The sequence below is a fragment of the Catharus ustulatus genome, chromosome 9 (assembly GCF_009819885.2).
Source record: "Catharus ustulatus isolate bCatUst1 chromosome 9, bCatUst1.pri.v2, whole genome shotgun sequence".
Taxonomy (NCBI): Eukaryota; Metazoa; Chordata; class Aves; order Passeriformes; family Turdidae; genus Catharus; species Catharus ustulatus.
This window is the reverse complement of record NC_046229.1, coordinates 1,334,894-1,347,290: the sequence shown is the minus strand read 5'-3', so window position 1 is coordinate 1,347,290 and position 12,397 is coordinate 1,334,894. Positions and strand designations below refer to the sequence as shown.

The following is a 12,397-nucleotide window of genomic DNA, read 5'->3' as shown; positions in this document are numbered from 1 at the left end:
TAGCAGCTGAAAGAGAATAGGTTTTGTTAATTCAGCCTTTGTAACGTTGGAGTGAAATGTAAGTGAGAGAATGAGATCTTCTGATCCCAAACCTGCAAGAGCTGGGGTCAGACTTTTGTGTTGAACAGAGGCAGCTCAGTGCCTGCTGTCATTTCCAGAGGTGCCCAATTCCTGCTGTTCCTTGTTCCCTGAAGGGATGAACCAGTCAGGTTCTACAGGCACTTGTCAGGATACTGAGCAAGCAAAACTAAAGGGAAAAAGATGAGGGTTTGGGGTTTTTTTGTTGTTCTTCAGTGAATTAGGAGGAGGACCAGGGCTGCTGTGTGGGAAAGGGTGGGCATGTGTGGTCAGAGGTGAGGTGGGAACGTTGGGGACTAAATATTCCTGATTTTTGCTTGGCATAGCTTGGAATTAACTGCAGGCTGGTTTAGTTATGGGTTGAGGTGAGCTGACAGGTCCTGAAAGGGGAGATCCTGCTCCTGCTTTTGTGTCATGGCCCTGGACTTCCAGGGCTTGCTCCATCTCTGCCTGAGAACCTAAAAGGTTCCAGCAGGGAAAGATCCCACAGGAGCTGGAGCTGGAATGGGGCAGTAGGAGCAGCTCTGGGGTGGACAGGAGCAGCAGGAGCAGCTCTGGGGTCAGCAGGAACAGCCCTGGGATGGGCAGGAGCAGCTCTGGGATGAGCAGGAGCAGCTCTAGGGTGGGCAGGAGCAGCAGGAGCAGCCCTGGGATGGGCAGGAGCAGCAGGAGCAGCCCTGGCATGGGCAGGAGCAGCTCTGGGGTCAGCAGGAGCAGCTCTGGGGTGGGCAGGAGCAGCTCTGGGATGGGCAGGAGCAGCCCTGGGATGGGCAGGAGCAGCTCTGGGATGGGCAGGAGCAGCAGGAGCAGCTCTGGGGTGGGCAGGAGCAGCTCTGGGGTCAGCAGGAGCAGCAGGAGCAGCTCTGGGATGGGCAGGAGCAGCCCTGGGGTGAGCAGGAGCAACTCTGGGAGCAGGAGGAGCAGCAGGAGCAGCCCTGGGATGGGCAGGAGCAGCAGGAGCAGCTCTGGGGTGAGCAGGAGCAGCCCTGGGATGGGCAGGAGCAGCAGGAGCAGCTCTGGGATGGGCAGGAGCAGCTCTGGGATGGGCAGGAGCAGCCCTGGGATGGGCAGGAGCAGCTCTGGGATGGGCAGGAGCAGCCCTGGGATGGGCAGGAGCAGCAGGAGCAGCTCTGGGATGGGCAGGAGCAGCCCTGGGATGGGCAGGAGCAGCTCTGGGGTGAGCAGGAGCAGCTCTGGGATGGGCAGGAGCAGCTCTGGGATGGGCAGGAGCAGCTCTGGGATGGGCAGGAGCAGCTCTGGGATGGGCAGGAGCAGCCCTGGGATGGGCAGGAGCAGCTCTGGGATGGGCAGGAGCAGCCCTGGGATGGGCAGGAGCAGCTCTGGGGTGGGCAGGAGCAGCTCTGGGGTCAGCAGGAGCAGCTCTGGGGTGGGCAGGAGCAGCTCTGGGGTCAGCAGATCCTTGTGGCTCTGCACAACTCCCTGCCAGGAGGGGACAGCCAGGGGGGATTTGGGATCTGCTCCAAGAACAGGGACAGGGAACAGGGAATGGCCTCAGGAGAGGCTCAGGTTGGATATTTGGGAAATTCCTCCAGGGAAGGACTGGCCCAGCTGCCCAGGATCCCCATCCCTGGCAGGATTTAAAATCCCTGTGGATGTGGCACTTGGGGACACAGGCAGGGGTGGCCTTGGCAGTGCTGGCAATGGTTGCACTTGATGTTCTTGGAGATGTTTCCAACGTGAAGGATTCCATGGTTCCCTTCCTCATGGCTGAACACAACTCCTGTCTGTCCCAAACCTCCAGCAGGCAGCTGAGCAGCTCCTTGTGCTTCAGAACCTCTGAGCTTCCTCAATTTTCTGACCTGCTGAAATAAGAACTCAAAGTTTTGCTTCTGCAGAGTGAATTTCTGAGGGGTTCAAAGTCTGGGCTGGCATTTCAGGGTGTTGGGGAAGGAGCAGGAGCTGTCAGTGTGATGTCAGGGGACAATTAAATGTCTCAACCTAATCTCTTGGAGTGCACTTTAATGCTTTTCAGTCTCTGAAAGTTTAGTTGTTTTCAACCAAAAAAATCAGTTTATTAACATTGTGTGCTTTAAGAAGTCATCTATAAATTCCATTGTCTGGAAAAATTTCCCTTCTCTTCAAGGTTCTGCTTCTTTCAGCTGAAGGATTTTAAACTTTGGGGATGTCACTGAATTCTGCTTTCATATTTTGGACAATGCTTTCTGATTTCTGTCTTGAAACAGCTTCAGGACAGAATGCTGAAGGAATTCATGATCTGATAAGTGTTCTTAGAAACCTTTTCACATTTTTAGTATTTTTATTGAGCTGAGGTGTAGTAGGAAGCAGCAGCAAAGTTCACACAGTCACTGATGTGTTTGCAAATTGAGGTGTTTGAATAGTCAGAGTTCCTGAGGAGCTCCTGGATACAGAACAAGGTCAGAACAGATTCAATCTGAGTTTCCTACTGATCTGAATCACAATTTAAATCAGGGCTTGACATCAGTCAATCATTTTTTTCCTGGCTTGATCTTAGCTGTGACTAATTGGGGGTTTTGTGTCATTTTGAGCAGTGTTTGTAGAATGCTGCACTGAACCTAATGGAGAGCTGGGAATTCTGCTTTTTGCCTTCCTTGGGGTGGGAATAAAATCCCTCAAGGGAATGCAGGGAATACAGTGACACTCTGCTTTTCAAATCTAAAAAAAAAGGGTGATCCTTGAGTTATTTTGTCACAGTAGAAGGGTTTTGAGGCCATTTTCCACATGTGATAAAACACTGATGTTTGTGGGCTTCCAGTCAGGACTTCAAGTCCTTCCTGAGGCAGCAGAGGGATTTAGGCAGGCTGGAATTGTTGTAAAGTTGTTTCTTTTTGAGCCTTTTCCTGGCCAGGAGCCCCAGGCTGCATTAATATTTCCCTCCTAATCCATTCACGTCACAAATTGTCCATAGGAATGTTTCCTTGTGCTGCCTGCCATCCAGTGTGGCTGCTTGCTTCTGGAATTCTGGAATAGCTGTATCCAAGCACTCCACAGAATCCCAGTTTTCTTAGCAGGATTATTTTAGATTATAATTTTAGATTATTACAAGAAGTTAAGGAAGATGTTGGAGTTCATATAAATAGGAAAGTGTGGAATTGTGTGCTTCAGGGAGCTGGTGGAGTTGTGCTCCAGAATTTTCTTGGAATGGGAAATTCTCCTGGTGACATTTCAGGATCATCATGTCCTTTTGCTGCCTGCCATCCAACTGTGGCTGCTTGCTTCTGGAATTCTGGAGCTGCATCCAGGCACTCCATAAAATCCCAGTTTTCTTAGCAGGATAATTTAGATTATTACAAGAAGTTGAGGAAGATGCTGGAGTGAAAATAAAGAGGAAATGGGGAAGGTGAGCTCTGCTCTGACCTTCTCTGCTCTGACATCTCCAGGCTTGAAATCTTCCAAGGAAAAACATTGGGAAAAGTCCTCTTGGTACAGGGATCAAGGCTCAGAAGGGAATGGCCAAGCCAGGGCAGCTTTGGTGAGGGAGAAGCTTCAAGGCTCTGATGTTCACATTTGGGATCTGTGAGTGCTCACACTGCTCCTTGTCTTTGGAAGGTCAGGAGCTGTCTCATGTGGCCAGCAAAGTAAAAAAGTGAAATCCATGGATGTGGAGGTTCCATGTGGGGATGTCACTGCACTTTGGGCTGGGCAAGAGTTCATGTGTACAACTGGGGAAAAGGACCAGGAGTGGTTTTTTCTTTTTTTCCTTGTTTCAGTATGTTGCTATTTTCTTCCCAAGTTAAAAATGTGGCAGTATTTTATATTTTGACACAAGTTAATTTGTAACACAGCACACGGGGAGGGGTGGGCTGGGACTGTAGCCTTCCTCTTATGGAAAGAGACACATTCCCTCTGGAATAAAAAATGTTATTCTCTATTTTACCCAGATCTTCTCTCCAGGCCCAACTCACAGGAGAGTTTATTCACTTTGGGATATTTTCTTGTGGCAGAGTTGAAGACCTGAACAATCTGATGGGCTTGTCAGGTGTATTGCTATCAATATAAATAGAATTTAATTCTAGTTTTTAACTGTTTTATGTAACACTTCAGAACTATTAAAGATAACTGAGTCAATTTGGACAGGATGTGTGTTTGTCTTGTAGACACTGCAGATTATTCTGCAAATTTGAAGATGTTTCATTATTCATCAGTTCTGTGAAACAGTGTGAAAGGTGTCAGCAAAGACAACAGTGTTGTGTGTGGAAGTGAAACTGTGCAGTGCCCTGTCCCTTCTGTTCAGGTGCTTTTGCTGAAAAAGGAAAGAGAGGAACTGAGTGAATGTCCCAGTGCATTCCTAGGGCTGGAGTGACACCCAGGGCATCCCAAGGGCTGGAGTGACACCCAGGGCATCCCAAGGGCTGGAATGACACCCAGTGCATCCCAAGGGCTGGAGTGACACCTGGCCATCCCCTGCCAGCCTGCAGCACTGGGAGCTGCCTGGAATAAACTGGTGCCTCCTGAAGGCTGCTTCATTAAATACTGCCCCAGTGGGATTGCTTCATTTCCATCCCAAATGATGGCATCAGGCAGATCCCAAAGTCCAGGGGGAGGTTTTAGGGGAGCTGTGGGTGTTTGCATGTCTGACCCATCTGTGCTGCATCACCTGTGGCACTCACAGGGTCTGTGGGCAGCTTCTGTCCTGTCCCATGTCCAAAAAATGGGATGGGATCTGTCCCACCTGTTCTATATCCAGGGAATGGATGGGATGGGATCTGTCCCATCTATTCCATATCCTGTTGGATTCATATTGGAAATCTATAGGATGTGATCTGGCTGGTTGTTGCTGCAAGTGTCCCTAACCTTGGGAACTCCTGTCTTTCCTGAGATTGCTGGAAACTCCCCTGGAATAAAGCAGTGGCATTCCTGCAGTGCTGATGGCTTGGGGCTCAGTGTCTCCTTTTTCCCTTTTCATGAGGTTTGTTCCCTTCCCCTTCAGGCTGCTCTGGAGCACGAACAACTCTGCTCCTCAGCGAGCAGGGATCCTTGATCACTGCATTTTCCTCATTGTCCACGAGTCAGGAGTTGTGGGTGATTTTTCATTCCTTGGAGCTCCCAGCAGTGTGCACTGCCTGTGCACTGTCAGTGTCCCGTGCTTTTCTCGGTGCTTTTCTCTGCTTTTTCTCTGCTTTTCTCTCCCTTTTCTTGGTGCTTTTCTCTCCCTTTTCTCGGTGCTTTTCTCTCCCTTTTCTCGGTGCTTTTCTCTCCCCAGCCTTGATCCCATTATCCTTTGATAGGTGGCAGCTCTGTGTTCCCACGAGTGCCCTTGAGGCACAAAGTGCTCTGTGCTTCCCTGGGAATGGCTGAGCAGAAAATGAAGATGCACTGAAGAGCAGGGGTGGCCTTTTCCCAGGAATTCCTGTTCCATGGCAGTGCCATCCTTGGGGATGAGAATCTGCCAACACAGCCATGCAATCCTTCACCAGTGCCAGGGAATTTTCATCATTAAATGCCCCCAAAGCCATCTGTTGTCCCCTGGCCCGTGTTTGCAGCTGGGATGAGCTCATGGAGAGGCTGGAAAAGTGGTGCCAGTCCTCTTGGGGATGGGGCTGCTGGGCTGGCACAGGGGTCAGGGAGCTGCTCTGGGCACCAGCTGGGCATTAATAAAGATGAGCTGGGCTGGGACTCTGCTCAGAGCTGGAAACAGGAGCAGGGAATGGCTCGTGGCAGACTGGAAATGCAGCCTGGAGAGCCCAGGGCAGATGGGGCAGAGACCCAGGGGCTGCTCTGGGGCTGCATTTTGGGGTCATGGTCCCTGAACTGTCATCCCTGCTCTGCATCCTGCTTGTTATCCCTGCTCTGTATCCTGCTTTTCCTTCAGAATTCAGACCTTTCCCCAAACTTCCCTTCCCAGGCTGGAGCTGAACCAGCCCCTTGGTGCATGGAGCAGCCAGAATTCCCCATGGATTACCCCAAAATCACTGCTGATTTATCAATCCATGAACCTCCTTCCAACTGAGATCTCCTCAAAACTCCCCTGTTACAGCAGAAATTATCCAGGGAAGCAGGAACATTTTGGAAAGATTTTTTTCCCAATAACAAACACAATTTAATGGCTTTTCCTTTATTCCCTGAGGAATTCTCATTGTGGTTTGGGATTCCTTTAAAAAGTGTCCCTGAATTGAGGAACTGGGAATTTGTGCTCAGCTTCAAATGGGAATCATTTCTCTTAAACTGGCAGTGGAATGTGGGATATCCTGCCTTGTGGAAAAGGGAATTTATACCTGGAGTTAGAGCAGAGCTAAAGCTTTAATAATTGTAATTGAAGAGGAGTTCTGAGATGGTGTTTGCAGAATTTATTGTTCATTGAGGAAAATCTTTCATCCCTCAGAATAAATTTTCCCCTCTGTTCCTTGGAGGGCAGACTCAGTTCTGCAATCATTTCTCATGGTGGAATTAAGGTGGGAAAAGACTTTTAAAGATCATTGAGTCCATCCCATCACCTCTAATCCATGTCCCCAAGTGCCACCTCCACTAATCCATGTCCCCAAGTGCCACCTCCCCCTGCTTTTGGGCGTTTTCCATGAAGGAAAAGGGAAACTCTCCTTTGTTTTTTTCCTGCCCTGGGAAGATTTGAGTTTATTTGGTTTCCAACCCATGATTGCTGCAATAAACCCATTAAAACTTTATTAATTTGTATTAATGATTGCAGTTTTATCAGGCAAACAAAACACCAAATCCAGAGCAGCCCTTGCTGGCTGATCCTGATATTCTGCTCCAGATCAGGAATGCTGGACTCTGGAATTTGTTTAAGATAATCTTTGCAAATAAAGACTTTTTTTGGGGTGTAGTGATTAGCAAAACTCCCCCTGGTGTTGTGCAACCATCTGCCAAAATGTTTGTGGTGTTCACCCACTTAATGTGAATTTCTGTGGAAATCCTGAGGGGCTCCAGGGAATGGGATATTGGCAGGGAATTCAGTTTTATACTCAATATTTTCCTTTTTCTGCACACATTTTGGGTTCATTTCTGCATTGGAGACTCCCCCAAAAGGGAGGCAAACATGTAAATGAAATTATTCGCTAAGAATAATTCTCACTTTAAAAAGCTGCTGATATTAAAGAACTTCAAATCAGAATTTTTTCCATTTCAGATTTTGCTTTGCTGCATCACTAAGCTGAGTTGAGAAGGAAAATCCTTTAGAAAATCCAAGTTTTTCCTTGAGGACAGCATCATAGATTAATTAATCTATCAATATCTGAGCTTGCAGGAGGTGCCAGCAGCACCCCAGGGAAAACTCCATTTTCCTGACCTGGAAATAAAAACATTGCTGGGTGCCTGAAAAGAGGGGAAACATTTGCTTGAATTATCCAAACAAATCAACTTTGAATGGCTGAGATGCAAATTCCCCCCAGGAGGCTGAAGGTTGGCCCAGGGAAAGCAGAATTTTACAGGAGAATTTGTTTTTTAAAAACCAGGTTATCAAATTTGGGGCCAAAAATGGATTATTGAGGAAATCTCATTTTCTTTATCTCAAAAATATTTTCTACTGGGTTTTTGTTTTTTGGTTTTTTTTTTCTTGCAGCTGAATTGGAGATTAAATTAATTTTTTTGAAAGAATTCTTAATTATGATTTGGGATTCCTTTAAAAATCCCTGAATTGAAGGAGAACAGGGAATTTGTGCTCAGCTTCAAATGGCAGAAAAATTCCTCTTAATCTGGAATATCCAGCAAAAAAAGGGGATTTATACCTGGAATTACATCATTGCTAAAGTATTATTTACCTTGGTGCTTCATTTATATATTTTATTATAATTTATAAATAGATTTCATCTATTATATATAATAAATATACATATTTATAATATTTATACATTATTTATAAATACATGTTCTGTGTCAGCTAAATAATTTGATTTATACAGGTTCAACATTGCAAAAATAATTTCCTTTCTTTTCTTTTTTTATTTTTTTAGCCTTCTGTTGAGTCTTCAAGCCCAGGTAAATATTTTTAATAATTTCCTATGGAAAAACTTTGCAGTTCCTTCAGCTGATTGTTGGTTTTATTTCTTTCAGAGAAATAATTAATTACTTCCTAATTAAAGCTTGGAGTCACTCCTCCCTGTCACACCCTGAGTGTGGGGGCAGGGTTTGGAAAATGGAATTTCAGGTTTCCAGGGGAAAAGGGGGAAATATGAGCAGGATTGGGATTAAAAATTGGGAAAAAATATGAGCAGGGTTGGGATTAAAAATTGGGAGGAAAAGGGGGAAATTTGAGCAGAATTGGAATTTAAAATTGGGAGAAAATATGAGCAGGGTTGGGATTAAAAATCAGGAGAAAAGAGGGGAAATTTAAACAGAATTGGAATTAAAAATTGGGAGAAAAGGGGAAAAACGAGCAGGGTTGGGATTAAAATTTGAGGAAAATTTCTCTGAATAATAAAGCAAAAACAAAGGAGGGAAGGACAATAATTTGAATTTTTGCTCACAATTCTAGTCTAAGCATCACCTACGGAAACAACCAAAATAATAAAAATTGTGAGGTCATGATGGGACTAAATAAATAATAATAAAAATATTATTGGGAAATCTTCCCCACAAAGGAAATTTCCCTGAATAACAAGGCAAAAACAAAGGAATGAGAAACAGTAATTTGAATTTTTGCTCACAATTCTTCTTTAAGCATCACCTACATAAACAACTAAAAAAAATTGAAATTGTGAGGTCATGATGGAAGAAATAAATGCCAGTAAATATTGTTGGGAATGTCTCCCCACAAGGGAAATTTCTCTGAATAACAAGGCAAAAACAAAGGAGGGAAGGACAATAATTTGAATTTTCGCTCACAATTCTTCTTTAAGCATCACCTACATAAACAACAAAAAAAATCCAAATTGTGAGGTCAGAATGGAAGCAATAAATGCCAATAAACATTGTGGGAATGTGTCCCCAGGGGGTTCTGCTGCCTCTGACCATGAGTTTGACCCCTCGGCTGAGATGCTGGTGCACGACTTCGATGACGAGCGCACGTTAGAGGAGGAGGAAATGATGGAAGGAGAACCCAACTTCAGATCTGAAATCGAGGATCTCAACAGGGTAGGTTTGTCCCTTCTAGTTGGAGTTTAAAAAAAAAATCACCCTAAATCCATTCATAAATAAATAATAATGAGAGGGGGAAAAGGCTGAATAAATTCATCAAAAATTGGGGAGAATAAATGAGACATAAATGTGAATAATGTGCTTTTTGCACCTCTAGGATTTGCATTTTAGAATTTAAATTAAAATATTTAAATTAAAACATTACATTAAAATAAAATATTAAAATAAATTAAATAATAAATTAAATAAATACGACATTAAATACAAATATAATTTAAATTAAAATATCCTTTAAGTTAAATACTACATTAAATACACATATCCTTTAAATTAAAATATCCTTTACATTAAATTGAAATATTAAATTAAATTAATTAATAATAAATAATAAAATAAAATAAAAAATATTGCATTAAAATATCATTTAGATTAAAATATTGTTTACATTAAATTAAAATAAAATGTTAAATTAATTATTTAATATTAATTATTTAATATTTAATTAATTAGTAATAAATAATAATAGGATTAATTAAATAAATATTACCGTAATTTCACAATTACAAGCCGCACCATTTGGTGGACACCTGGAAGTGTGGTTGGTAATCTGGGGCAGCTAATTTATTAACAAAAATGTGATATCTACCCTTACCTGGTACTGTGCCAGTCCTGTCCCCAGCAAAAATGGTTTGAAATCCATAATGATGAACCAATCAGAGAACAGCTTCTTGCCTGCCTGTGGACGGCGGCGTACGATGCTGAGGTTAAATTGAAAGCAATTGACTATGATAAAGAACATGGGAATAGACCTGCAGCTAGAGAATTCAGCATTAATGAATGCATGGTACCAGATGGAGACAGCAGGAGGAAGAACTTCCTCTGACAAGAAAGACAAAGAAGAGTTTCTGTGGCCGTAAAGCAAGATGGCCAGAGCTGGAAGACAGACTTTACCGCTGGATTTCTGAGCGAAGGGCAGCTGGCCGAAGCTTATCAACTGTCACCATTCGGACACAAGCCAAAGTAATTGCAAATCAATTGCATATAGAAGAATTTAAAAGCAGGAGTGTCTTGGTGCTTCCGTTTCATGAAGCGACGGCAGCTCTCTGTCCGTACAAGGACCACGGTGTGTCAGCAGTTGCCGGCGGACTACAAGGAAAAGTTATCCACCTTCTGGAGTTACTGCAAAAACATCTCTGAGAAAAATAGACAGCCACATTGTATAATCAACATGGACCAAGTCCCCCTCACATTCGATATGCCGTTGCCGAGGACCATGGAGCACACCGGAACAGCGACGGTACCGATAAGAACCATGGGGAACGAAAAGACGTCATTTACAGCCATCCTTGGCGTTTCGTCACATGGGCAGAAATTACGCCCCATGGTAATTTTTAAAAGAAAAACACTCCCTAAAGAGAATTTCCAAAGGGAATAAAGTTTGCTGTTAATCCAAAAGGCTGGATGGATGAACAGGTAATGTGGACTTGGCTAACGGAGGTTTACGCTGGCAGACCGGATGGATTCTTTCATCCGCTGCTGGGACTGATCTTCGATTCCAGGTGCGCGCACAAAACCGATGGTGTGAAAGCCATGGTGAAACAGATGAACTCGGAGCTTGCTGTGATACTGGGTGGTTTAACCAAAGAAGTGCAGCCTCTGGACATAGGCATTATTCCTTCCTTCAAGGCTAAAGTGCGACTTCTGTGGGAAACCTGGCTGGTGGAAGGCAAGCATTCCTACACCAACACCGGGAGGCTGCGCTGAGCAAGTTACGCTACCGTCTGCCAGTGGGTACTGGATGCCTGGAGTAAAGTAACAGCCACAACTATCATCTGAGGGTTTGCCAAAGCCGACATCATTCCTGGACTGACCAGCAATGCCATGGAGAGTACTGAAAGTGATAACTCTGACGGTGAAGATACGGGCGATACTGATTCGGGTTTGCTGGGTGCCCCCATAGCCCAACTGCTGATTTCCCATATGGAGGACGAAGAGTTCGAAGGTTTCATGGAAGATGAAGCAGCTGATGAATGAAAAATGAAGCTGTTTAAAAGTTTAATAAAAGTGTGTGATATTTCTCTGGTTTTTTTAAAGTGTTTTCAGTGTTGTGTGGCTGCACGGCTGACTGTGCTCACGCGGAGGAGTGGGGTGACCGTGCCAGCGCGGAGGAGCGGCTCTGCTCGGAGATCGGCTGCTCACCCGCGCGGCTGAGCTGCCGTTTAAAGGCAACGCGGATCCGTTGGGAATGCTCGCAAAATGCCCACGCTATTGTTCGTGTCTTTTTCGGCTTGTAAATAAAACTTGCAGGGAACGCTGCCCCAGCTATGCTCTGTGTCTTTTTTCATTTGGAAATAATGTTTCCGAGGTCGGCACCTGCAGTAAGGCGCGGCGATCCGCGATTGTGTTACTGAATGACGACGTTGTGAAAGTTCCCCGTGAAGGAAAGTGCGGCCAATGATTGGGTGCGGGGTTTTTATTGACAAAGACATCAACGTTACCGACACACCAGAAATGCGGCTTATACTCCATGCAGCTTGTGTTCGTGAAATTACAGTAAATTCACGAATACAAGCCGCACTGACTATAAGCCGCATCTCTGGGTGTTGGCAAATATTTTGGTTTTTGTCCATAGATAAGCCGCACACGAATATAAGCCGCTCTGTCGTTCGCAGCGAGGACCCGCGTGCAATTAGTAACAGAACCGCGGGAGGGCGGGGTTTACTGGCTGAGCTAAGGCTGTGCAGGCTCGGCCCGCTAGGGGCCGCTGACGGGGCCAGGTGGTCCAGCACGGTGCTGCAGCTCGGGGCCGGCCGCTGCTGCCCCTGGGCTCGGTCACCCCGGGTCGGCGCTGCCCTGCGGTGGCAGGCAGGGACGGAGCTTCCCCTGCTCCTACGGCAGCGGCGGCGGGCGGGGACGGAGTTTCCCCGCTCCTGCCGCGGCGGCGGCGGGCGGGGACAAAGCACCCCGTCGGCTCCCCGAGCCGCGGCAATGGCTGCGCGGGGCTCCCGTCGGCTCCCCGGGCCACAGCAATGGCGGCGCGCGCTTCCCCCCCCCTCCCTGGGCCGCAGCAATGGCGGCGCCGGCTTCCCCCCCCCCTCCCCGGGCCGCAGCAATGGCGGCGCCGGCTTCCCCCCCCCCCTCCCCGGGCCGCAGCAATGGCGGCGCCGGCTTCCCCCCCCTCCCCGGGCCGCGGTAGGGGCGGCCCGGGTCCCCCCTCTCCTCCCCGAGCTGCAGCAATGGCGGTGCCCCCCCCCCCGTCTCTCCCCTGGGCTGTGGCAGAGGAGGAAAG

General features: G+C 46.4%; 1 protein-coding gene across 4 annotated transcripts in view; it reads left to right on the top strand.

Moving 5' to 3' along the window:
* MIER1 (MIER1 transcriptional regulator) overlaps positions 1-12,397 on the top strand; it is a 35,874-nt gene that overhangs the window by 3,983 nt on the left and 19,494 nt on the right. For all 4 annotated transcript variants that reach the window (XM_033067422.1, XM_033067425.1, XM_033067424.2 and 1 more), the window contains 2 exons: positions 7,986-8,010; positions 8,963-9,105. In XM_033067422.1, coding sequence (XP_032923313.1) covers positions 9,007-9,105 — 99 coding nt within the window. In that variant the 5' untranslated portion in view covers positions 7,986-8,010; positions 8,963-9,006. The remainder of the gene's footprint in view (positions 1-7,985; positions 8,011-8,962; positions 9,106-12,397) is intronic.